The following is a 23,584-nucleotide window of genomic DNA, read 5'->3' on the forward strand; positions in this document are numbered from 1 at the left end:
GCCTGGGAACCCCAGGGTCCTCAGTTTAAAAACCACTGGGCCCAGTGGGCTCCCCAGTTCCTGCCTGGATATTTTACAAAGCCCTGGGGATTGGTATTTCTTCCATAACACATAAAGCTGCAAACATTTAGATTTTTATTATAGCCCATAAGATTCTGGTTAAAAGGCTAGCTAGTGCGGGAAGGTGAGAGTTGGGGTCTGTCTTGTGACACAGTTCAGGTCAGGGGGCTGTAGCTGCAGTAGAGCTGGGACAAGGTCCTGCTCAGAGCGGGCCCCAGATTCCTGCGTGAAAAGAAAGGCTAATGAGAGTCAGGTCCCGGTGACAGCAACTTCGGGCCCAGCCACCCGCTCTCGCGAGGCCGTCTCGTGCCTCACCTCTGCAGTCGCCCACACTTGACAGTGCTCAGCAGCATCTCCTGTTCCTTGGGGGTGGCACAGGCATCGTAGGCGGCCAGCAGACTGGAGGTGGAGGGGGGTGTTTGAGTTTCTAAGGCCTGACAATGGCTGAACGCTGGCCCATCTGAGCAACTTGGGCCAAAGTCATGGGAGACAGGCAGGAAGCGGTCAGCAAGGATTAAAGGAGTCAGGGCCACTGCCGCCCTGTCTGAGGCTAGCAGTTGAGGTCCTGCTCCATTCCGCTCATCCTCCCTTTGTGCTCCTGCAAATGTTCTCCAAGTTCCTGGCCAAGTCTTCACGGCCCAACCCCCTCCTCCAGGATGCCTTCTCCGCTGCACCAGGTGGGGTGTCTCCCTCTCTCCTGCGGGCTCCTCCAACACCTGAGATACTACTCAGTCCTGAGTGGCACTGTCTCTTTCACTACCCAACCTCCATGGACTCCTCAGGGTTCAGATGAATCTGTCTACCTCCTGGTCTACACGGCCTTCACAGAACCAGACCCAGACAAAGCACTGGTTGAGCTGAATTCCACGTAGGGAAGGCAGGTGCAGTGGACCCGAGGGGCTCTGTGGAGGCCTACCTGGCGGGGGTGCTGTACCGATCCACCAGGGCTGCTGCCTTCTCCCCACTCACTCCTCGCACTTGCATCAGCTGCCGGGCGAAGACCTCCCTCACGGACTGGGCCTGGGATCAGGGCGGACTGTGTCAGGGGCGGTCTGCGGCCAGACCGTGGGAGGAGCTGGGCAAATGCACTACCTTGTTCTTGATGGCTCCAGCGTTGAAGTCACTGAAGGTGAGGAGTGAGCAGAGAGGGTTTGGGGAGGGCCCAGACCCCGATACAGGGTCCCCTGGGGTTCCCCAGGGGCGACTGCATAGCGTGTGGCCCTAAGGAGAGAAGAGACTGAGGCCAGGCCAGAGCTCTAGGGAAAACCCCCCGGGCCAGTCCTTGCCCAATCCTAGGCCTCAGTGGGCCAGCCTGAGAAATAGGGATCTCTCTCACCTTGACTTCCTTAGGGAAGGCACGGCCCAGATAAGGGAACAGTGCCAGAAAGGCGCACCTGCTCACCTGGTAGAGTCTCTCCAGGCCCCGTGTCAAGAGAGCCAGGTAGGCAGCTGACTCCTTAATGTCTGCTGTACGTTTCACAAAGAAGCCATCGATGACCTGGCAAAGAGAACCCAACAGAGAGAGGTGGCTCTTAGCCTGAGCCACAGACCATGGGGTCCCTGCCAGCTCGGCCCTGCCCTCCCAGCTCACCTGAGTGTTGGTGACAGCCTGCAGTAGTGTGCTCTCAGGAAGGCTGAGGTTGTGCACTGAGCCATGCTCCTCCACCAGGTACACTCTGTGCCCCAGGCCACAGCGCTTCAGCCGGAACTAGGGGGGGTGGAGACAGGGATGGGGAGGGTCAGGCCTGGATGCCCTTATGCTGGGCCATCCATCATGTCACACATTGTCATGGGACCCGGGTCCCACCAATTCACCTCCTTGCCCTCCCTAGCCTCCACCTCAGAGTGGCCTCCACACCTCTGTTCGTGCTGTTACTCTTGCATGAAAAGCCCATTCTCCATCTTTGAATGATGCCCATTCTTTAAGCCTCCTTCGGCCTATTGTGGCCTGACTATGGGGTCAGCCCCATAGCCAGGACCAAGATACAGCCACTGTGGTTCCACTCCTGGAGCTTTGGGCATTGTTTTCATCAGACTACAGGGGCTGGACACCCCAGTAGTCTTTAACATGCTCCACAGCCCAGACAGGCACCCTGCACACCTGCTGTACCCCTGGAGGGGCCCGACGAGGTCTGATCTCGGGGCTGCCCGGCAGCAGCTCTAATGCGGTATGGCTGGAGTTGTGGGAGCTCTGCCTTGAAGCCACCCAGAAGTGCCCCTGGATTCTTCCTGACCCCCAGAGCAGGCAGGGAGCAGGGGGTGTGGTGAGGCCAGTAAAGGAACCTTTTGCTCCCGGAAGCGGCCATCAATGATGCTGCTGCACAAGTCATCCATCCGCTTGCGCTCCACGATGTGGTCCAGGACTAGTTCCCCAGGTCTCGCTGCCAAGAGGCCAAAAAGGATCCTGTTGGCTCACGTCCCCCACCCACCAGGCTCTGCCTCAGACCCACCTGCCTGTCTATGCCCCTTACCCGGGTCTCTGGGCCTGGTCTCCTGTGCTACCCACACGAAGTCCCCGACGTGCAGCTTGCGCACCATGTGGGCTACGTGCAGCCGCTGCAGCTGGCGGATCAGCTCTGGTCTGTGCCCTGCCCTGGAATCGCAAAGTGAGAGGCATAGGTCATGGCAGGCCAGTGCTGCCCCTGGCGTCTCCCTCACTTCCGCCCACCTCACTCACCCCTTGGTCTCGCCTATGTCCACACACAACAGCACCCTGTACTCTCCAGGCCTCAGCTCCAGCAGCTGCTGCTGGACACTGCCTTCGCTGGCGCCACTGGAGTGGGGGGAGGAGGGGGTGGTGTGTGTGAGGCCAGAACCCCAGTGCCAGGGCAGTCTCCCTCCAAACCCAGTGGAAATGGGGCAGCCACAGCTCAGCTGCAGGTGATGGAGATCGGGGTGGGGCGTTGGCCTCACTCCTGCTCCCCTTTTCTCTGCACCCCCCTTTCTGTCCCCCCACTCCTCACAGCTCAGCTGAAACCAATCCTGGCACTTCTGGCGCCGCTGCAGAGGGCTCCTCTGGCCCGATGCCCACATTCAGTGAGCTCAGGGCCTCTGACTCGGCCAGCTTCTGGGCCAGCTCCAGACCCTCCGAGGTCAATGAGTACCTGGCAGGCGGAGGAAACGAACACAGATCCCCCTTCTTCACTCATACCTGGCAGGCTCCCCTGCCTGTCCCCAGCTAGGCTGGCCTCACCACCCCCTTGGCGAGCCTGCACGAATAAGTCCAGTGGCTTCCATTGTCACCTCCCTAGGGCTATGTTCCTGCCCCTCAGATCAGTGTCTGGTAGATCTGACCAGGGCCATTTCTCAGGTCTGCAATACGTCTCAAACTCTCCTCTCTCTGGGCTGCCTTTCCTGCATCTCTACCCTGCGGATTCTAAGAGGTGTCAAATACCATGTCCTCAGCAAAGCCCTTCTGCTCCTCCAATAATCTGTGGCACTTCCCCACCCCCCACTACTTAGTCTCAGATCTTGGTACTCCAACAGTGTTGGCTCCTGAGGGCAAGGCCTCCCTTCCCCAGCCTCAACAGCATGAGGCCTGGGAATTGCTGGGTGACTGTGGACCCCATTCAGAATATCATGTATGCTCCCACTCCTTGCCTCCTGTATCCCCTGCAGTCGGCCCCACCTGGCTGGCTGGTGTGTCCTGAGAACCAGGTTCCTGTGGAGGAGGGAGCGGAGGGCTGGCCAGGTTCGAGCATTTCCAGGGGCCACCTGTCCAGAGGGAGGAGACCCATAGCCCCTGGTGCTACTATGTGTCCAATTCCCTGGGCCCCACACCACAGCTTGCTCCCAAGAAGGGCAGCCTCTCGTGGGCTCAAGGTCAGACCCAGAGCCATGCGGCCACATCCTTCCCCACCTCAGGGCTCACCCCAGAAGCCTTCTGGGCACACCTCTGCAGCAGCTCCTCCTTGGTTAGGAAGCTGTGGCCACCAGGATTCTGTAACCAAGGCAGAAATGTAACCAAGGTAGGCGCAGTACCTGGACCAGTCTCCTCCTGGAGCCTCATGCCCCACTGCCTCAGTTCCCCTGACTCAGGGGGTAGCAAAGCACTCACCAGGTGTTCTCTATAGAGCAAGAGCAGTATGGCCCGGGCTCCGGAGTGCCGAGCTGGCCAGAAACTGCCAGAGCCTCCTGCCTTAGGCTGGGCCGGAACCTGAAAGGCACAAAGGGGCTTTGAAAACAAAAGCCAGCCAGCCAGCCAGCCATTGCAGACTCAATCCATGACAGGGCTGAGGTTCAAGTTCTATCTCAACAGGCCGCATGGCCCTGGACAAGTCACACAGCTGCCTCTCAGTTTCCACAGCTGTAAAATAGGACAGATGATGGGATGACCCGCAAAGCTGGGATGAGAAGGTGGAGAATTGTGGGGTAGTGTAATCTCCTTGGTCCAGCCTCAGTTCTGCCACCCACTGCAGGACTCAGTAACAGCAACCCCCACAGTTTACTGGGCTTGGCCCCCTAAATAGCTTGATTATGAACTCTCTCAATGGACTATTATCAATCCAGAGACCCATCTACAAGTGAGAAAACGAAGTATCAGAAGAAGTCAGTCATTTGCCCAAGGCGAGGTATCACTGGTGGGGAGATCTGGACCCAGGCCTGCAAAGCCTCTCAAACCAGAAAAATCTTACTCCTGATGCTCTCACTTTCCCTGCCACCCCCCCTTGCCCCCTCCTCACTGGCATGGAAGAGTCCTGGACTTCAGCAGGTGACCTTTCCGGGGCTGGATTCTTGGCTCCAGATGAACCAGGGGCATGGTCGCCTGCTGGAGCAGAAGAGAGTCAATCCCGGACCCTACCGAATCCAGCAGCTGGGAAGGTCTGGGACGCTGCCAGCTCGGGTGGTAAGTGAGAATGGAGAGGTTCCGAGAGCCGGCCACTAGCTCGAGGTCAGTCAGTAACTTGGACAGGAGTAGGGCGCTTGAAGCTAAGGTACCCCAGGTGGTTATGGAGGCTGCGCTGCGGAAGGCTCAGGGGACCACTGACCGCTGCCCCCAGTGCTCACCACCGGATGATTCGTGCTGCTGCAGCCGCTGATCCAGCATCCGGCAGAGCCCGTCTCCGAAGTGCCGTAGAATCTTAGCTTCTTTGCCGCTGCGCAGGGGCAGTGGGTAACGCCGGAGGGAGCGCAGCGCCTGGCGGGGGCAGGAAATACCCTATCTTGTCAGGGGGGTCCTCTGGCTCGGCCAGCATCTATCCCCATCAGGACCGACGAGACCCACCTTCTGAAACACGAACTGCGTGCGGCGCCCCCTGCTGGCTGCCTCGTCTCGCCACTCGGTCAGCCACCGTACGAAGAGCGGGTTGGGGCAAACCGGCAGCGGGCGTTTCCGGCCCAGGCGGACCGGCGCCGCCATAAGCCCCAGGACTGGTTCTTTGGCGCCTCACGCCGGCGGTACTGAGACGCCGCCAGTTTTGGAGAGAGGATTCGAACACCTGGGTCTGGCGGGTGAGGGCGGGACCTCTTAAATCACGTGGCCCCACGAGGGGCACTAACTAGAGGATAGCCTCCCTCTGCCCTCCCCGCCCCTGCACTACTCTAAGTGGTTATTGCGGAGGACAGTCTCTAAAACTTTCGCCTCTTCGGCCCTCCCGGCCAGGACTAGCCTTTTGGACGCGCCCAACCCAGGCTCCCCGAGCCTTGACCCGCCCCTTCCGCCCATCCCAGATTCTAGAGGACGTTTGTGCCAGCGAAAGGCGGACAGCGCCCTCAAGTGGCTGGGAGGGCTGGCTGGAGCGGTGCTTAACTAAGTAACCTGAGGCTGTCAGTTTCAGCTTCGCCCAGCGAAGGAGGCTGAAGATTGACCGGCTTTCGTGAAGAGCCTGAAAGGTCGGGGGTGGGAGACAAACGGGTGCAGGTATATTTGCAGGAGAGATATTTAGGACGGGGTACAGGGGATGAGGACACCAAGATAACGTAGAAGGAGCCGAAGGACCCTCCGAGGAAATGGCGACCCCTACGAGCTGGCGAGGGGGGGCGGCGACGCAGGGCAGTGGGGAGGTGGAAGTCGGGGATGCAGAGTAGAAGACCAAAAACCAGTAAGACTGAGGGGTGACAGAGAACAAGCAGAAGGGGACAGCAGGGAAGGTGCCGGACATCCTGGCAGGTCGGGGCTGCCGAGATGCAATGCGGGTTGCATCCGCGAGCAAGCCGGGGTAAATAAAGCTCGGAGGCCGCGGTGAGGTAGAATACTGCCAGCTTTGCCTGCTGGAGGGGGAGCCCCTCGGGAGGCTTACATGGGCTCCTGCAAAAGAGTCCCAGGCTGAGGTCGCGGGTTGGTAGCTCGAAAGGCTGTGGCCCTCAGCCTGAGATTGAGAAGGTAACACAGCACGGAAGTCGCGAGGTGGTAGTCGGGGACCTTCGAAGAGCGCCAGGCCCGCCCCTTCAGACTCCGCCCAGCTACGACCCAGCCCCTCCAGCCTACTGCGTTCTCCCGCCTCCCGCCTGACGCTGCCTTATAAGGAGCCTCCAGCTAGCGTTAGTGTTGGTCCCGCCCACTCTAGTGTCTTGTCCTAATAAGGACAACTAGGGCATCCCGCGGCTAGGGGTGGGCGGGAGTGCGTCTCCAGGGTAACTACGATATTCCCCTCCCCCTCCTCGTTGCTCCTGGAAACTTCAAAGCTCGAAGGTGGGACCAGTTTCCTCTTCTGGCAGGATCGCTAGCGGGAGGCGGGGGGTTCGAGCTGTAGCCTTCACCTGGGGCTGCCCGTAGCTTGCTCGGTGGGCGAGCGGTGCGGCGAAATGTCCCCGACTACAACCCCCAGTGTGCTCTGCGAAGTACTCCACTCCCGGGTATCGCTCCCGGGTCTTGAAGACCGGTTTCTAGATCTTCAATTACACCCTTTATTCCGTTTATAGAATAAATAGTCCTAGTTCCTTGTTTGAGACCCTTGTCTCCTATTCCTTCACAGTGAGGCCATAGTCATTGTTTGAGGCCAATGAAAGCTTCTGAAGTCCCCCAACCTAGTTTCTTTTTGTGAAGCTAGCCTCAATTTTGCGGGCATTAACCATATGCCTGGTTATAAACTCGAGGGATTAAAGTCCGATTTAAGACACATTTCCTCTTTTCACTGTCTAGTAAAAGGCACATAACCCTTTAATTGAATGCACAAACCCCTGCACGTCTTTATTGCCTCGTGAATTTGCCATTTAAAAGGACGAACTTTTCAAAGATTTCCTTGTAGCCTTTCCCTTATGTTTTTCTCTTATTTTATTGAAATTGCATATGGCCTTTTCTAAAGAGACGAGTAGCTTTGCACATGGTGGGTGCTCAATGATTATTGAAGGCGCCTTATACATGCAATTTTCCTTGCTCAAGGACTGGGTAGTTGCTTCAATTCAGAAAAGCAAAATACTAATAAACTCAAAACCTTCAGACCAAGGGATCTAGAAAGTGCCAAGATGGATCTTAAGGAAACCGTTTCACAACCGCGTGAAGGGCCCCGAAATAGAGGCTATTTTTCGGGTCATATTACTGAGCACAGGGGCCTTTCCTAGCACAGAGCGTTTCCTGGGAAATTCGACCAATGGGCGCGCTCTGCGTGCCATATGCCCGCCTCTCTCGGCGGTCTCGGACTACATTTCCCGGTATGCAATGTGGCGCTGGGAGGACAGCGGACGAAAAAGACTGTTACCCAGCGAGCCCCGAGGACGGCGCAGATCCTTTGGACTTCATTTCCCGTCGGCCTGCAGTGGGAGCGCCGGAAGCCCGCCCCGCCCCTCATTGTGCGGCTCATACTAAACGGAAGGGGCCGGGAGAGGCCGCGTTCAGTCGGATCCCGGCAGCAGCTGCAGCGGCTCTTCTCTTCTCTGGCTCTCTTTGCTATCTCCTTTTTGCTTCCGGAAACATGGTGAGCGCCGGCCACAGTGCCTGAACGGAGGCAGCTGCGAGTCGGATGTCTGTGCGCGCGGGAGGGAACAGGGAGCGACATCCGCATCCCCTCCCCCAGCGCCCGGGACGCGATGAGGGTCTCGTGCTGAGGGGCGGGAGGCGCCGGCACGCGCGTGCGCGCACGCGGGCGCCTGGGAGGGCCCGCTCGGAAGTCGCACGCGCGCCCCCCGGTCTCCCTCCCCCTCCCCCATCCCGCTGGTGCGCCCGCGCGGACACTAGCCGTGGGGGAGGGGTCCGTGGCGCGCGCTCGCTCCTCGCCGAGCTGTCGGTGGCGCGCGCCGCAGCTGGTGAAGCGAGTCGGTTCACGAGAGCGCGCGCTCGACGGGAGCACGCGGCATCCGAACCTGGCCCGGGGGCGGCGAAGGAAAAGCGCGCGAGCGGTCTCGGCGCGCGCGCGCGCCCCACCCAAGGGCTGTTCCTGTCTCTTCGTCACCCTCCCTCGGCAGGCTGGTCTGTCTCGAGAGCAGGTGGCAGGGATGCCTGCACCCGGGAGGGGCGGGGGCGGCGCGCTAGTGGGGCATGCGTGGGCGTCTGGGATTAAGGGCTTGCACCGCGCAACAAGGAGCGGATCCCTCAGAGGCAACGGCCCTGCCCCGGAGCGAGCGAGCCCACAAAGCAATCTGAGTTCTCCGCCTTGTATGCCGGGTAAAGGCTAGGACCGTGCTGTCGGCCGGCGCGTGCGCACACGGTCAGGCTTGGCCGCTGGGCCCGAAGCCCTGGACAAGCGGGGCTGTCGGCTTTCCCGGATGGGGCCTGAGGGAGGAGCCGAGTTTAGGGAAGTGACCCAGGCGGGCACCGCCCGGAAATCACCCCGCCCCCTGGGTTCGGCCCGAGGGCTGCGAGAGCCGAAAGTTGTGTAACTTGCCCGGGCTTCGGCCCGCAGCCGAGGTGGCTGTTGTGCCGGCCAATAAAGGCGATTCTTCGGGGTTGAGGCCCTGGAGATGCTGCTGCCCCCGGGTAAGGGTTTTTCTTGGGGAGGGGGCTGAGCCTGGCGGAGCTCTTCCCCGCATATTCCGGAAGCGGCTGAGTCACGTGGCCGGCTTCCTCTGCAGTTCCGGGAGAGGGGGCGCGGCAGATTTCACTGTGGACGGTCGCTGACTTTTTGGAATAGGGTGTCCCCAAGCACGACCCAGAATAGAAGTTTAAAGAGCTCTCAAGGTCCGTGGGCACTTGAGTTTGGCCTGTTTCAACGACTTCGGGGCCTTAATTTTTTCCAGAGGACGGGGTTAACTGGGGGGTTGTAATTCTTGCTTTGCTTAAGGAAGAAAAACTCCAGCAGAGAAGATAGTTCGTGTAATCATTGCATTGAGCAGTTCTGTTGAACTTGTTAGAGCTGTTGAACATCTTTGGTGTCCCCTCTAGCATTGTAGGATCCTTGTTCTCTTTGTATAAGGTGACTGTGACCTGGGGGTCTTGGGTTCACTTCGTCTATCTGAAGTTCCGAGTTAATGGTTTTATCGAAAAGTTGAGATTGAGTATAGTGAGTAGGAAACGGGTCAGTTGCCTGTGAATTCTAATTCTGGGTTCACGGCTCAGCCAAGGTTCTCCTCATAGTTTTGGCCTGTAAGATGCTGGGGTGGAGAGGAACAGTGCTGAATTAGGTGATTAGAGGTCTCACTTCTATGGCTGCCATTTTAGGGTTGTGCCTCATTTAGTTTTTTGAAAGTGGCTGAGTGAGAAAATAGGGACATTGTTTTGGGGAAGGGGATAAACAACCTTTTGGGGCTGAGGACTATAGTATGTTGGCATCCAGATGCATCTTCCCAGGAAGCAGAGAGACTACAGGGAGAGTCCTAGAAACCTTTTCCTTATGAGATGTATGTGTGGCTTGTCCCTCAGGCCTCCGGTGTGGCTGTTTCTGATGGAGTCATCAAAGTGTTTAATGACATGAAGGTGCGCAAGTCGTCGACACCAGAAGAGGTGAAGAAGCGCAAGAAGGCGGTGCTCTTCTGCCTGAGTGAGGACAAGAAGAACATCATTCTGGAGGAGGGCAAGGAGATCCTGGTAGGTGACGTGGGCCAGACTGTGGATGACCCGTACGCCACCTTTGTGAAGATGCTTCCGGACAAGGACTGCCGCTATGCCCTCTACGATGCAACCTATGAGACCAAGGAGAGCAAGAAGGAGGACCTGGTGTTTATCTTTTGGTAAGCTCCTCATGCAGGCACCTGTTCGTCGTCACCTGTCCTAGCTCTGCCCCACCCCAACCCCTTTCTTAGGATGAGAACTCAGGCTCCTGATTAACCATTGGTCTTTGCGGTCTTTGGGGTGTGAGGGGAATGTTGTAACAAAACACTCGTCAGTGAGGAACTTGATAAAAGCTTGAATGTTAGGAGCCAGCGCAAGTGGCGTAGTCATCAGTCGCTTAAGGGCACTGGCTAGACTCGGAGGGGACTTTGCTGTAAGTTCTCTGTTTCCCTCCAGGGCCCCTGAGTCTGCACCCCTTAAGAGCAAAATGATCTATGCCAGCTCCAAGGACGCCATCAAGAAGAAGCTGACAGGTAAGGGCCAGCTTTGGTAGTGCCACATGCCTTTCTGCTCAGGCCTTGGCTCCTCCCCCTCCTGGCCTGTTTGGAAGGTAACCTTGTTCCTTCCATCTGTTCTGATTGGCTCCCTCCCAGCCATCAACTCCCCGCCACCACCCCAATGTTTCCTGCTCACAGATGCTCCCTTTTTCCCCACAGGGATCAAGCATGAATTACAAGCAAACTGCTATGAGGAGGTCAAGGACCGCTGCACTCTGGCAGAGAAGCTGGGGGGCAGTGCCGTCATCTCCCTGGAGGGCAAGCCTTTGTGAGCCCCCTCCAGCCCCCTGCGTGGAGCATATGGCAGCCCCAGACCTGCCTGTGGGGGTTGCAGGCTGCCCCCTTCCTGCCAGACCGGAGGGGCTGGGGGGATCCCAGCAGGGGGAGGGCAGTCCCTTCACCCAGTTGCCAAACTGCCCCCCACCCCCTGGACCTCCCTCCTTTCTCCACCCCTGACGGTTCTGGCCTTCCCAAACTGCTTTTGATCTTCTGATTCCTCTTGGGTTGAAGCAGACCAAGTTCCCCCCAGGAACCCCAGATTGGGGGGGCCTGTATTTTTTTTAACGACATCCCAACTCCCCACCTATCCCTCCCCTTTCCCGTGCTGCCAACTTCTAACCGCATTAGTGACTCTGTGCTTGTCTGTTTAGTTCTGTGTATAAATGGAATGTTGTGGAGATGACCCCTCCCCACGCTGCCTGGTTCCCTTCCCCTTTTCCACCTGGTCACGGCCACTTATGGGAACAGGACGAGTAAGGAATGACCTTCAATTAAAAAAGAAAAAAAGACAATAAAAAGGCTCACTAATAGGATATTTGTTTCAGGGTTGGGGTTCAGGGGACCTTGTGGGGGAAGTAGGTTGGGAAAATGAGCCTCTCTTTTCTGTACCCTCACTGGCCTCAGTGACTGGCTCAGCCTCTCTTGACAGCATCCATACCCTCCAGGTGGTACCGCAGTTGGCATTAGGCTAGCTGTTTAAGAGGTGGCTGAACCAGGGTGTGTCTACCAGGGTGCCCTTGAGCAAAAGGGGCTTTGTGCCTGAACCGCTTTCTTCTATAGCCTTGATCCTGGGGGCAGTGGGGCCTCTTCTCTAATTCCCTGCTCAGTCGTGCTAACATGTGGGCTGTGAGATTGTAAGTCACAGGTTGCCTCGAGTTTGGTCATTTCTCCACTTTCCTCCCTGAATAGCTGACTCATTTGTGAGGGCTGGGTCTAAGGGCTGACGTGAGTCAGTAGCCAAGTTGAGTCTTTGGCCTTTGCAGATGTGGCAGGACTGTAGGGTGCGGCCAGCCAGGCAGAGCCCAGGACTTCAGACCCAGGTGTCTTGGGCCCCACCTTTCTGTGTTTAACCAAGAGGGTGTTGGCCAGAGCCCCAAGCCTTTTGCCAACTTTGGTACAGGCTTTCTCTGTCCTGTACTTGGGCTTTAACCCGCCCAGTGAGTAAAGGTATCCTAGAAGTCTTGCCCTAGGGATGGTAATACAGGATTTATATTTCTCTTTTAATCAACTGAAAAGCCTAGGGTTAGAGTTGGTTCCTTAGTTTCTTGGAGCTTGCCAGTATCTGGCAGGGAGAGGTAGTTCCATTTTACTGCTTAGAAAATGGGTGTAGGAGATTTGTGATTAGTTTTATGTGCAGTCCATGCCAAGGTTTATGTGGGTGGTGGCACTCCTTGAAGATGGCTCCTGGGTTCCAAGAACTGCATCTTGCCACATTCCTATAGAGAGTCAGCTGGCACTCTGGAAGATGGCTGACTTGAGGATGCTGTAGTGCAGTGGTCCCCAACCTTTTTTGGCACCAGATACCCGTGCTCCTATGAGAATCTAATGCCTGATCTGAGGTGGAGCTGAAGCGGTGATGCTGGGGAGCAGCTGCAAATACACATGAAGCTTTGCTTACTTGCCTGCTGCTCACCTGCTGTGCGGCCTGGTTCCTAACAGGCTACAGACTGGTACCGCTCCACACCCCAGGGATTTGGGGACCCTTGCTGTAGGGTGCCCCTTTTGTCCCCCCAGGATCTGGTCTCCATAGTGCAATGGTAGAGGACATCCCTGGGGGCCCTGGCGCTGTGGGAAGTGAGGACAAAGCAAACTGCCTTGTTACAAAGCCAGGCTCTTTATTGTGAACAGGATGGGGACAACTCTGGAGCTAGAAAGGTGGGTGGGGGTTGTCCCTCAGTCCCCCAAAGAGGGAGGTCAAGGCCCCTGGGCTCCCCTAGGTTGGGCCTCTCCTTACCTGTGGCCAAGTATGGTGCCAATGCTGCCCTACCTTCCTCTTGTAGGGCCTGGCACCTTGGGGTGGGGTTGGGGATGGGGCTAGTGGCTGCTGTGGAAGGCAGCTTGCTGGAGTGAGAAGTCTGGGGGACTGTCATCACTAAATGTCCCAGAGGAGGCTCTGGCCCCTCTAAGGCTCTCCCTTGAGGGTGACGAGGGTGTTCCGGAGAAGCATGGTGCTAGCCTGCAGAGCAGAGAGGTCCTGGATGTCTCCCGCCTGTGTCACCATGCTCCCTCAGACAGGTTGCTACTCTTTGTGCCTCAGATAACTGTCCCCACCTTCCCCTTATCCTTGTTCTCAGCAGTAACAGCTGCCATTTATCTAGGGCTTTCTACTGTTGCTAAGGAAAAGGTCATGGCCCTGAACCTCAGCTGGGACTGCTGCTGGCTGCTTGATTCTGAAAGACACTCTCAGACTTGTGATAAGAACCTAGAGGCCTGGGGGTGGGAGGGAGGCAGCAAGAGGTCCCGGTAAGGTTGGGGGGCTCACCTTGGCGTGTTTGAGCTCCAGCTCCGCCAACTCAATGAGGTTCTTGCGGAAAGAGGAAACACGGCGGGACTTGAAGTCCATGAGCTCTGGAGAGGAGGGGAGGGGAGTGGAGACCCTGGCAGGGTAGGCAGCCCAGTGGCAGGGGCTCCAGGCCGCGGGGTTTACCCTGCTTGGCTGAGTCGGAGAGGCGTTCAAAGCGCTGGCAGCACAGTTGCTGGTGGCTCTCTGCAGTCTGCACCTCCCGATTCCTGGTGCGCGCCTTGTCCAAAGCCTTGTTGGCGTTCTCGTAGTCGGCCAAGGCCCGTAGTCGGCGGTACAGCAGGTCCTGAGGCCAGCAGGGGCACGGGATCACTTGCCCACTGCCTTGCCTACCTTCCCTCCCTGGTGGCTCCCCTCCCACTGGCCTCCAGCCCTGAGGGCTGCTCTGGGGCCACCTCTCACCTTGGCTGCCTGTGAGTCTCGCATATAGTATCTCAGCATATCTGACAGCTTCAGGTCCTCATCTGAGGCCACGCGGCCCTCCAGCTTCTGAATCAGGAAGGTGGAGGCTGGGGAGGGAGCTTGCTGAGGGGCAGCTTTAGGGTTGGGGGCTGCTGCTCATCTAAAAATCTAGGAGTCACTTGATAACCATTCTAGGTCAAACCTGATGTTCAGGGGAGCAGGCCAGGGAAGGCTTCAAAGAGGAGGTGGTATCTGATTTGGATCTTGGGGATTGAGTAGGAATTGGATGACAGGCTTTGCAGGTGCACAAGCCTCATGTGTTGAGGGAACCAGAAGTTCAGTGGGGGCACTTGGACAGCAATGGCCAGATCATAAGGCCTAAAATGCAAGTTAAGGACTTTGGGCTTTGTGTCTTGGGCAGTTTCCGGAAGGGGCAGGGTCACTAAAGGGCCTTGAGCAGGGAAGAGATGTACTCCAACGCATTTTAGAATGGCACGCTCCAGTGACTTTCTTGGAGAAGAGTTCAGAAAGAACAGTTCTGGGACAGGATGTTGGCAGCAGAGTGCAGCCTGCCAGAGGCACATGGCACGTCCTTGTAAATGTCTTGCCAAGCCTCGTCCCCACACTCCTCCCCCATCACACGCACACTTGAGGCTGGCTCCCTATCTCCACTCCACCTCTTACTGAACTCATCTGAAGGGTGAGTCCAGGGCAGGGTTGGGCCCCGGTTACCACTGAACATTCCAAAATGATCTTGGAGCTTTACCCTTTCCCAGGACGATCATTGGGTGGCCTTTCAACACAAGTCAGTACTCACCCTTAGTCGTTCAAAGAGCTCTGCCAATTTGAAGAAGCTTCTAGGAGACAGTGGGAAGGAGTTAGGGCAGGGGCCTTAGGTGGGTGCTTAAAGCCTCCCTGCCTTTAGCCCATCCTTGGAGAAATCTCCCTCCTCTTCCTCTCCAAATCCCAAGAGGTACTCTGCATCTCCCACCTAGAGCTGATAGGCTTCCACAGAGTGACCCCTTGTGGGCAGACACAGTATTACAGGTATAGAGAAAGGGTAGGAGGGGCCAGAGGGAGTCCTCACATTTTTAGCTGGTTGACTTCCTGTGTTCCCAGACTGCTCAGTGCAGCTGAAATAGGGATATAATCGTCTGCCAGGCCTGTTGGGGAACAGCCCTCCATCAGAGTTCATCAGTCTGCACGTCGAGCCCCACCTCTAGTGTTTGTGGCTATAAACAGGGCATCTCCTCTCCCCTGGGGAGTAGGACCGCTGGGCAGAGGGGACAGGGAAGCCAGGGCCCCTTGGGCCCTGCGTACACTTGTGGGAGTGCATGACACGGTCTGCCCGCAGGCAGGCATCCCGGATGCGGGTGTGGTACTCCAGCAGGAAGGTCCTCTCATGCTCAAAGAAGTCATCCACTTCCTAAGGGAGCAAGATAAGACCCACTTACACCAAGTCACTAGAAGCATGGTAGCCATGGACAAGCAGGGGTGGCACAATCTCCCTCTAGGCCAGGCCCTGCCAGGGGCTTCCCTCTCACAGCCACCCTGGGCCTCCATCTTTCTGTAGACTTGAGGCCCTGAGTGGAATCCACGGTGGGGTCCCAGAGGTCACCTTGAGCCCTGACATGCCGGTGATGACAGCTTCATCTGCAGACTTCACGATGTTCCTCAGAAACCCTCCAAGGAGCTCCTTCCTGTTCTTTCCTCGGACACTCAGCTGAGACACACAGGAGGGTGTGATGTCGGGGTGGGCATCTGCACTGCCCACTCCAGGCACATGCCGCTCACAGAGCTTAAGAGACGGAGGCTTGAGCCCACCTAGAATCCCATCCCCCACCCCCAGGGGGAACCTCCGCACTCAGGTCCAGCTCACATCCTGGCTGTATTCCAAAAAGACAAAGAAATTGTGGTCTTGCCGCAGGGTGGGGTGGGCCGCGAGGCGCTGCAGAAAGACTTCATGCATTGCAACTGTCTTCTTAAAGATAGCCAGGTACTCCCTGAAGAGGACAGCAGGCAGCTCAAGGGCCATCCTTGGTTCTGACCGCCCAGCACCCTGCCCCCTCAGCAGCCCTGGGGTCGGAGTCAGGGTCCCTTATCATCCATAGGGGATAGTCGGGGAAATCCTGGGCCTCCCAGCAGAGACCTGGGGCTTTGTCATAGACAAGGAGAGAAGGTGGCACTCACGCTTCTAGCTCCTGCTTCATTTTGGCAAACTCTTCCCGAGTGACGGAGCTGTCTCCCTCACCCAACTTCTGCAGCTTTTCCCTCGAAGCCTCAAAGTCTGGCTTTGGAGGTGCTGGGGGGATCTGATCAAAGGGGGGACCGAGCTGGGAGATCTCTCATTGCTGAAGCCATCACCCACACCCGGAAGCCCGGCCTTGCCCTCCGTCCTCACCCGAGCGCCCAGGCCTGCCCCTCGCAGCCCAGCCCACCCGGCCCCTCCTCACGATGAGGCCGGCGTACTCCTCGTTTTCCACGTAGGCGTCATGGAGCCAGATGAACTCCTCATGCTGCCGGACCACTGAGAACTCGGTCTGGGCGAAGTGAGGGAGGTAGCTCTGGAAGCCAGGAAGCCTGTCTGAGGTGCCTCCCCTCCCCTCCCCAAACCCTGCATTGAGCTTCCTGGGCACCCACTTTTGGGCCTCCCCAACCCCACACCTCTGATGAGGCAGTTGGGGCTCAGGTGTCCATGATTCAGTCAATAGTGGATGGGGGGCAGTGGTTAGGACTTGGGACTCTCAGCAAAGGCAGTCAGAGACGAGGCAAGACATCCATTTTCTCAGAGGGGCAGGGGCCAGGAGCCAAGCTGAGGAACAGGCCCCAAAGGCTGTGATGGCATCTGCCCACCACAGCCCCGGGGGAGCAGAGGCTGAGGGAAGGAGGTTCTGCATCTGAACCGCCCCTCGCTCTTCATGCAGCCTCACCTTGGTTTGAACGGTGAATTTCACCTTGTCCCGCTCGCTCACTGCGTCAGAGATCTCCACCTGTAAGGAGCTGTCTCCCTGCAGGTCCACTGATCTGGCGGAGGGCTGCGGGGGAGGGGAGGACCCTGAGGACCATGGGCCCATCAGCCCATCCTTGCCCCAGGCTTCTGGACCCCCTGCGGAGCCCACCTCAGCAGCATTGCTTCCCTAATACCCCAGGGTCACCAGCTGTCCCCAGAGGGATCCTGATAGGTCACCACTCAGGGCTTTACAATGGCCACAACAGTCTCCCTTGCTCCCCTCCTCTGAAGCAGGCAGAGTTCACCCCTTTCCCTACGTGTGGAAACCGAGATCACCAGAGAGGTGAAATAACTAGTCTGGGATCCCACAGCTACAAAAGAGTATATATTGTAAAAAGTAAATAAAGAGAAAAGTGTATATTGTATAATTGCATGTATACAAAGTTCAAGACCTATGGTGACAGAAGTCAGAATAGAGGTCCCCAATGTGTGCCAGGAGCTTGTGAGAGGAGGGAGTGAAGCCTCTTAGTGTGAGAGGTGGCAGGGTTTCTTGGTTCCAAACCCCACGCACTTTCCCCGCTGCCTGCCCACCTCTTCCCCCACTGGTTTACCTCAGGAACCCTTTTCCCGGGGTGTAAAGTGAGTTGGATGAGAAGTTCCCACCTTTTTTGAGGGCTTCCTGAAACTATTCCATTCACTACTTTTAGTGCCAAGAGGCACTGGCTTGTAGGCAAAGCACTTGTATTTCGCTAAGTGCAAAGATCTGTGAGCCTCCGAGTTCATTCAGCCAATCAACAAGCATTGATTGAACGCCATTGTGCTAAGTGATACTAAGGAGAAGGAAGAGGCTCAGAAGCCACTCTACCTTCAGACATTGCCCACCTCTCACGCTAAGAGGCCTCACTCCCTCCTCTCACAAGCTCCTGGCACACATTGGGGACCTCTATTCTGACTTCTGTCACCATAGGTCTTGAACTTTGTATACATGCAATTATACAATATACACTTTTTTTCTCTTTATTTACTTTTTACAATATATACTCTTTTGTGTCTGTGTTCTTTAGTGAGATCCACCTATGTTGAGTACAGTTCTTTTTCATTGCTGTTTAGTATTCCATAGTGTGAATATATCATAGCTTATATATCCATTCTACATTTGCTCATTTGGATTATTCGAGTTTAAATAAAGCTGCCATGAACAGTCTTGTATATGTCCTTGGAGGGACCTGAGCACTCATTTATGTTGGGAATGAGAATTGTTTGATCATAAGGTAGGTATGTGTTTAAAATGCTTCCACAGATAATGCCAAACAGTTTTCCAAGGTGACTGTACTCATTTATACTCCCACCAGCATTGTATGAAAGTGCCAGTTGCACCACATCCTTGCCAGTACTTACAACTGTTAGTCTTTTTAATTTTAGCCATACTGATGGCAGTACAGTAATAGCATATTGTGGCCTTAACTTGTATTCTCTGGGGAGGAATGATGTTGAACACCGTTTTATTGGCCATGTGGATATCTTCTTTTGTAAAGTGCCTATTCAAGTCTTTTGCTCCTCCCTTCCCCTCCTCTTTTAGAAATCAGATTGTCTTATTCTCCCTGATTTGTAGGATTTCTTTATACACCCTGGAGACAAGCACTTTGCCAGTTATATGTGTTATGTGTTGCCAATATCGTCAACTCTATGGGTTGCCTTTTACTCTCTTAATGGCTCGTAATTTTATAAGCTCAATATATCAATCTTTTCTTTTATGATTAAGGATTTTTATGTATACTTGAAGAAACTTTTGCCTACCCCAAGGTTATGAAGACATTCTTTTTTCTTCTTCTAGAAATTAATAGTTTTAGGTTTTATATTTAGGTCTATGATCTATTTTCAATTCATTTTGTATACAGTGTAAGGTTTGGGCTGTGATTCATTTTTGCCATATAAAGTCAGCTATTTTAGCGCTATTTTTTAAAGACTATATTTTCACTATCGATTTGCTTTGGTGTACACCTTGGTAGAAAATCAGTTGACCTCATAAGTATGATCAGTTCTGTGCTCTCTATTCTGTTCTATTGATCTTTATGTCCATACATTGGATATCATACTGTCTTGATTATCATAATTGATAGGCAAACTTAAAATCAGATAGAATTAACTTTTTCAAAATCATTTTGGCTATTATAGGTCGTTTGCATTTCTATCTAAATTTTAGAATTAGCTTGTTAATTTTCACCCCAATAAAGCTGCTGGGATTTTGATTGAGATTATATTGACTCTATAGATGAATGTAGAAAGGACATTTTTGCAATATTAAATCTTCCAATCCATGAACATAAATATCTTTCCAATTATTTAAGTGTTCTTTAATTTTTCTCAGTAATGTCTTACAGTTTTCTCTATAGAGGTTTTGTACATCTTTTGTTAAATTTATTCCTAGGTATTTAATGATTTTTTTTTGTTGTTGCTATTTTTAAAGCTTCATTTTCTAATTGTTGCTACTATAGAGAAACATATAATTTGTTTAATTTGTATCTGGGAACTTGCTAAATTTAAGTACTACCTTTAATAATTGTAGATTCTTTTGGATTTCCTACATATACAATCCCATAATCTAAAATAATGACAAGTTTTAGTTCTTCCTTCCCTTCCTTTAGTTATACCTTTTATTTATTTTTTCTTGCCTTATATACTTGCTAGGACTTCTAGTACAATGTAGAAGTGGTGATATGGTGATAAAGGAAATCCTTGGCTTGTTCCCAGTCTCAGAGGGAATGCATTCAAAATTATATCCTGAAGATGTTTTCAGATATTCTGTCAGATTAATGAAGTTCCCTTCTATGCCTAGTTTGATGAGTGTTGATTTTTATCCATTTTTTTCTCCCTTTAATGAGATATCACATAGAGTTTCCTGTTATTCTGTGTATGTGCTGAATTTCATTGATCGATTTGCAATTGTTAAACCACCTTGCATTCCTGGAAGAAAGCTTTCATCAAAAAGTATCATCTTTTTATGTATTGCTTATTTAACTTGATAATATTTTGTGGCTTTTGTATCTATGTTCACAAGAGCTATTAACCTGTATTTTTCCTTTCCTGTAATGTTCTTGACAGGTTTTTTCTTTTGGGGTAAAATATACATAACATGAAACTTACCATTTTAACCATTTTTAAGTGTACAGTTCAGTGGTATTGAATATATTCAAAATGTTGTGCAACCATCACCATCATCCATCTCCTCTTGACGGGTTTTTGTATCAAGGTTATGTTATCCTCCTAAAATAAGTTGAGATTGTGTCCTCTATTTCTGTTTTTGGAATGGTTTATGTAAGAATGATATTAATTTTCTGTTCTTGCTTCAAAGAATTCACATGTGAAGTTATCTGTGCTCAGAGAGATATTTTTGGAAAAGATTTTAATTACAGATTTAGTTCCTATAATAGGGATAGGACTTCTCAGATTTTTACTTCTTGTTTCAGGTTTGATAAATTATATTTTTCAAGCAGTTTGTCCATTTCAGCTAAATTCTCTAAGTTGTTGGCATCAGCTTGTTCTTAGATATTCTTATGACCTGTTTAATGTCTGAGCATCTCTAGCGATGTCCCCTTTATTATTCCAGTTATAGGTAATTAATATTTTCTCTCTTTCTCCCTCTTGGTCTCTTTCTTACTCTCTCTCTCTCATCCATCTTGCCAGAGGTTTTATTAGTATTAAAAAAAAGCTATTTTTGGCATTATTGATTTTCTCCATTTATATACTTACATTTATTATTATTTCCTTCTTTTACTTTCTTGGGGTTTAATTTGCTCTTTATCTTCTTAAGATTGAAATTTATTTATTCATTTATTTTTTGAGATTGAAATTCAGATCACTGACTTTTCAACCTTTCTTTTATAAAATATGCATCTGGAGGTACAAATTTCCCCTTGGACACTGCTTTAGTTGCACATCAGAATTTTGATATGTCATTTTTCAAAATTGTATCTTTAAAATTTTTCCTATTTTATGATTTATTCTTTGACCTATGAATTATTTAGAAGCATGTTGCTTAATTCCTAACATTTTGGAATCTAGTTATCTTTTTGTTTTGATTCCCAGTTAATTCTACTGGGTCAGATCACATTCTATATAATTTTAATCTTTTAAAATTTGTTGATATTTGCTTTATAGCCCAACATATAATAGATTTTGTTTCATGTGCACTTGAAAAGAATGTGTTTTCTGCAGTTGTTTGGTATAGAGCTCTACGTAAATCAATTAGATCAAGATGATTAATCATGTTACTTTAAATCTTCTAAATCCTTACTAATTATCTTGTCTGCTTGTTCTAACTTGTATTGAGAGAGTTATGTTAAACCTCTAACTGTGTGTAAGTCTGACTATGTCTCCTTTTATTCTGTACTCTTTTCCTTGCATATTTTGAAACTATGTTATTAGGTGCATATAAATTCAGGACTGTTTTATCTTCCTGTTGGATTGATTCTTTAATCATCATAAAATGTCCTTCTATTTCTAGTAATACTTTTTGTCTTACAGTCTACTCTGTCTGAAGTTAATGCAGCAATATCAGCTTTCTTTTGGTTAGTGTGTTCATGGTGTATATATTTCCATCCATTGTTTTCAAACTTTCTGTGTCCTTATATTTAAAGTATGTCTCTTTTAACAGAATAGAATGTTCTTTTTAAAAATCCAATCAGAAAATGTTTGTTTTTTAATTGGAGTGTTCGGTGCACTCATAATTATTGTAATTACTGATATAGTAAGTGCCATCTTGGATTTGTTTTCTCTGTCCCATCTTTTGTTCCTTTATTTTTTCTTGCCTTCTCTTAGATTAGTAAAATATTTTATATTATTTCATTTTATCCTCTATTATATTTTTACTTACATATTTATTATTTTCATTTCCTCTAGTGGACAAAGTCTAATAGTAGACTTTCAGAAAATCTGGCACCTACAAGGCTGGGGTGCAGCCATCAGGTTTGATAGCCCAGCAAATGTGCAGGGCACACAGCATCCCATATGACAATAATAACCATAACAATAGCAACAACAATAATATAATAGTTAACACTTATATTCGCTCTTTCTATATGTCAGCCACTGCTCTAAGCATGTTATATATTAACTAATTTAACCATGAATATGAACATAGATAAACACTGAAGCATATATTTTCTGTTATATACTTGTCTCTCTCAGCCCCTCTCACCTCTCCAAACTTACCACTTCTTGGCTTTTCTGACACTCCCAGGGAAGGCTCTTCCTTTGTCCAAATGCCCACCACTGCAACATACAGTCTAGCTCATTGCTGTAGTAGGCCCCCAAGTCCCTGTCTCCTTCCTGCTGTGTTAGTATCTCTGCTTTGACCTGCACCACTTAGTAACTGCTTGAGAAAAAAGATGGGACATCAAGGATGGACCACAGCTGCTCCATCCTTATCCCTCAGCCACAGCTCACTATGTACATGCCTGCAACCCCTAGAAGTGTGCACCTCTGTGTGCCCAGGCCCTAACCATCCTTGGTACAGAGATGCTCAATAATTATTTGTTGACTAATTAAAAGGAGAGAATAAGAATGAATGGTCATATGGTTATACGAACACAGATACACAAGTGAAACTATTAGTGCTTAACAAGATTCCCCCCACCTTAGAGAAAAGAGGGGTACTCCAGTCCCTTCCCAATCCCTGATAACCCCCCTCCCTCCTTTTCTTCCCCATCAAGCCAGCATGAGTCGGTCCTGGGGAGGTGAGGAGTGACAGTGACGGGTCCCTTTCCATCTGTAAAGGCAAAGGTAAACCCTGCTTCCTTTGGCATCTTAACAGTCCCTATGCAGGTGCCACTAAGGCGCCCCACCTCCTTGCTCACGCGCGCGCGCGCGCGCGCCACACACACACACACACACACACACACACACCCCTGATTGGGCATCATTGGGTATCATGTTGTGAGGTGAAGGTTGGGAGGGGCTTTGCATCCTTTCTTTACCTTGTTCTCCTTCCCAGCCTCTTGATGCTTCTCCATCACTCTCCTAGACAGCAGCACACAAGGATTCCGCGGCTGGCCGCTGCCCGCGCGCTCCCGCAGCTTGGTCCCCGGTAATTCGCACCGATGAACCGACCGATGGGGGAGCCCATCAGCTGACCGAGACACTCTCCCCTCTCTGCCAAGGAGTCACCTGGAGTCAGGCGTGGTTCCCACCCGGGTCCTTCGCAGCCGTGCCTTTTGATTGGGTACCAGGTTTAGCGTTCGCGACGCCATTGGCTGCAGCGCTTGTCGTTCCTGTGCCCGGGCCCCAGCCTTTAAGGGGAATTGCGGAACCGAGAGGACCGGGAACGGGCGATAGCGTGGGGGCTGGGGTCAGGGGCTCTGGGGTCACAGAGGTCTCGTGCCACGTCAACCCTGCCCCAGGCTAGCTGACTACCGCCGGCCACCGCTCTTCCAACGGCCTCGCGCGGTCTGCGCGTGCGCACTAGCCCAGCCTCGCGCCCTCCGGGCGGTGGGCGGGGCCGCGGGCCGGCGGGCAGGGTGGGAGGGCGGGTGGGGCGGGAGGGGATGGGTAGCAGGGGAGGTGGTGATGGACTAGGGACTAGGACAAGGGGTATTGTCTGTGGAGAAAGAGGTTCCGTTTGAATTTCCGTTCTGGAACATGAGGGAGCGGCGGAGTAAGCCGCGCAAGGCGGCGAGGGGTCGCGACAAAACCGGCGGTCAGGGCGCCCAAGGCCAGGCCTGGGTCCGCGGGTGCTTGCAACTGGAGCCGGGAAGCAGAGGGGCACATATGCTGCGAGAAAAAATGTGGACGCCCTGGAACGGGCTCATCGTGATCGGGAAAAGAATGGAGCTCCTGGATAGAAACTCGCCAAAGCCTAGGATGTGGGACCCGAAGCATGAGTCTGAATACTGGGGACTGGAAGATGTGGAGAAGTCAGGCCTGCGTCAGGAAGAGATGGATCTGAAGCTACTGCA

At 52.5% G+C, this 23,584-nt stretch overlaps 3 protein-coding genes across 11 annotated transcripts; 1 reads left to right on the forward strand and 2 right to left on the reverse strand.

The window, feature by feature from the left end:
• Positions 1–112: 112 nt before the first annotated feature.
• On the reverse strand, positions 113–5,727 carry MUS81 (MUS81 structure-specific endonuclease subunit). 7 transcript variants are annotated; one of them, XM_039840853.1, is made up of 16 exons: positions 5,285–5,727; positions 5,068–5,197; positions 4,743–4,828; positions 4,118–4,216; positions 3,954–4,000; positions 3,661–3,774; positions 3,024–3,164; positions 2,738–2,833; positions 2,532–2,653; positions 2,344–2,441; positions 1,652–1,768; positions 1,397–1,558; positions 1,153–1,281; positions 977–1,080; positions 376–528; positions 113–282 (listed from the first exon to the last, which is right to left on the reverse strand). In XM_039840853.1, exons 1-16 carry the CDS (start codon positions 5,417–5,419, stop codon positions 216–218), a joined length of 1,800 nt encoding a protein of 599 aa, XP_039696787.1. In that variant the 5' UTR covers positions 5,420–5,727; the 3' UTR covers positions 113–215. The 7 variants fall into 7 exon arrangements, with proteins under 7 accessions (XP_039696787.1, XP_039696789.1, XP_039696788.1 ...); XM_039840855.1 differs by having other exon boundaries at positions 1,463–1,558; positions 5,285–5,722; XM_039840854.1 differs by having other exon boundaries at positions 3,689–3,774; positions 3,932–4,000; positions 5,285–5,722.
• A 1,666-nt stretch (positions 5,728–7,393) lies between these two features.
• On the forward strand, positions 7,394–11,289 carry CFL1 (cofilin 1). Its single transcript, XM_039840873.1, has 4 exons — positions 7,394–7,913; positions 9,794–10,101; positions 10,379–10,455; positions 10,639–11,289. The coding sequence occupies exons 1-4, from the start codon at positions 7,590–7,592 to the stop codon at positions 10,749–10,751; spliced, it is 822 nt and encodes a 273-aa protein (XP_039696807.1). The 5' UTR covers positions 7,394–7,589; the 3' UTR covers positions 10,752–11,289.
• Positions 11,290–12,389: 1,100 nt separating this feature from the next.
• SNX32 (sorting nexin 32) lies at positions 12,390–23,067 on the reverse strand. Of its 3 annotated transcripts, none has more exons than XM_039840860.1 (13): positions 22,607–22,799; positions 16,612–16,716; positions 16,135–16,245; positions 15,872–15,993; positions 15,561–15,684; positions 15,300–15,404; positions 15,002–15,107; positions 14,769–14,844; positions 14,499–14,538; positions 13,682–13,768; positions 13,406–13,565; positions 13,241–13,326; positions 12,390–12,934 (listed from the first exon to the last, which is right to left on the reverse strand). In XM_039840860.1, the coding sequence occupies exons 1-13, from the start codon at positions 22,640–22,642 to the stop codon at positions 12,881–12,883; spliced, it is 1,212 nt and encodes a 403-aa protein (XP_039696794.1). In that variant the 5' UTR covers positions 22,643–22,799; the 3' UTR covers positions 12,390–12,880. The 3 variants fall into 3 exon arrangements, with proteins under 3 accessions (XP_039696794.1, XP_039696796.1, XP_039696795.1); XM_039840862.1 differs by having other exon boundaries at positions 12,791–12,934; positions 16,135–16,221; positions 22,607–23,067; XM_039840861.1 differs by having other exon boundaries at positions 12,791–12,934; positions 14,499–14,535; positions 22,607–23,067.
• Positions 23,068–23,584: the final 517 nt, after the last annotated feature.

Source organism: Pteropus medius, unplaced genomic scaffold (assembly GCF_902729225.1).
Source record: "Pteropus medius unplaced genomic scaffold, Ma_sr-lr_union100, whole genome shotgun sequence".
NCBI lineage: Eukaryota > Metazoa > Chordata > Mammalia > Chiroptera > Pteropodidae > Pteropus > Pteropus medius.

Coding starts and splice junctions, on each gene's coding strand:
- MUS81 (XM_039840853.1), bottom strand. CDS start 5,419: ATGGCGGCGCCGGTCCGCCTGGGCCGGAAACGCCCGCTGCCGGTTTGC. Junction 2,442..2,531: donor GACCAGGCCCAGAGACCCGG/GTAAGGGGCATA, acceptor GCCTCTTGGCAG/CGAGACCTGGGGAACTAGTC. Junction 1,559..1,651: donor AGGCTGTCACCAACACTCAG/GTGAGCTGGGAG, acceptor TCTCTTTGCCAG/GTCATCGATGGCTTCTTTGT.
- CFL1 (XM_039840873.1), top strand. CDS start 7,590: ATGGGCGCGCTCTGCGTGCCATATGCCCGCCTCTCTCGGCGGTCTCGG. Junction 10,102..10,378: donor GACCTGGTGTTTATCTTTTG/GTAAGCTCCTCA, acceptor GTTTCCCTCCAG/GGCCCCTGAGTCTGCACCCC. Junction 10,456..10,638: donor CATCAAGAAGAAGCTGACAG/GTAAGGGCCAGC, acceptor TTTTCCCCACAG/GGATCAAGCATGAATTACAA.
- SNX32 (XM_039840860.1), bottom strand. CDS start 22,642: ATGGAGAAGCATCAAGAGGCTGGGAAGGAGAACAAG. Junction 15,685..15,871: donor ATGAAGCAGGAGCTAGAAGC/GTGAGTGCCACC, acceptor TGTCCTCTTCAG/GGAGTACCTGGCTATCTTTA. Junction 12,935..13,240: donor TGGAGCTCAAACACGCCAAG/GTGAGCCCCCCA, acceptor TCTGCTCTGCAG/GCTAGCACCATGCTTCTCCG.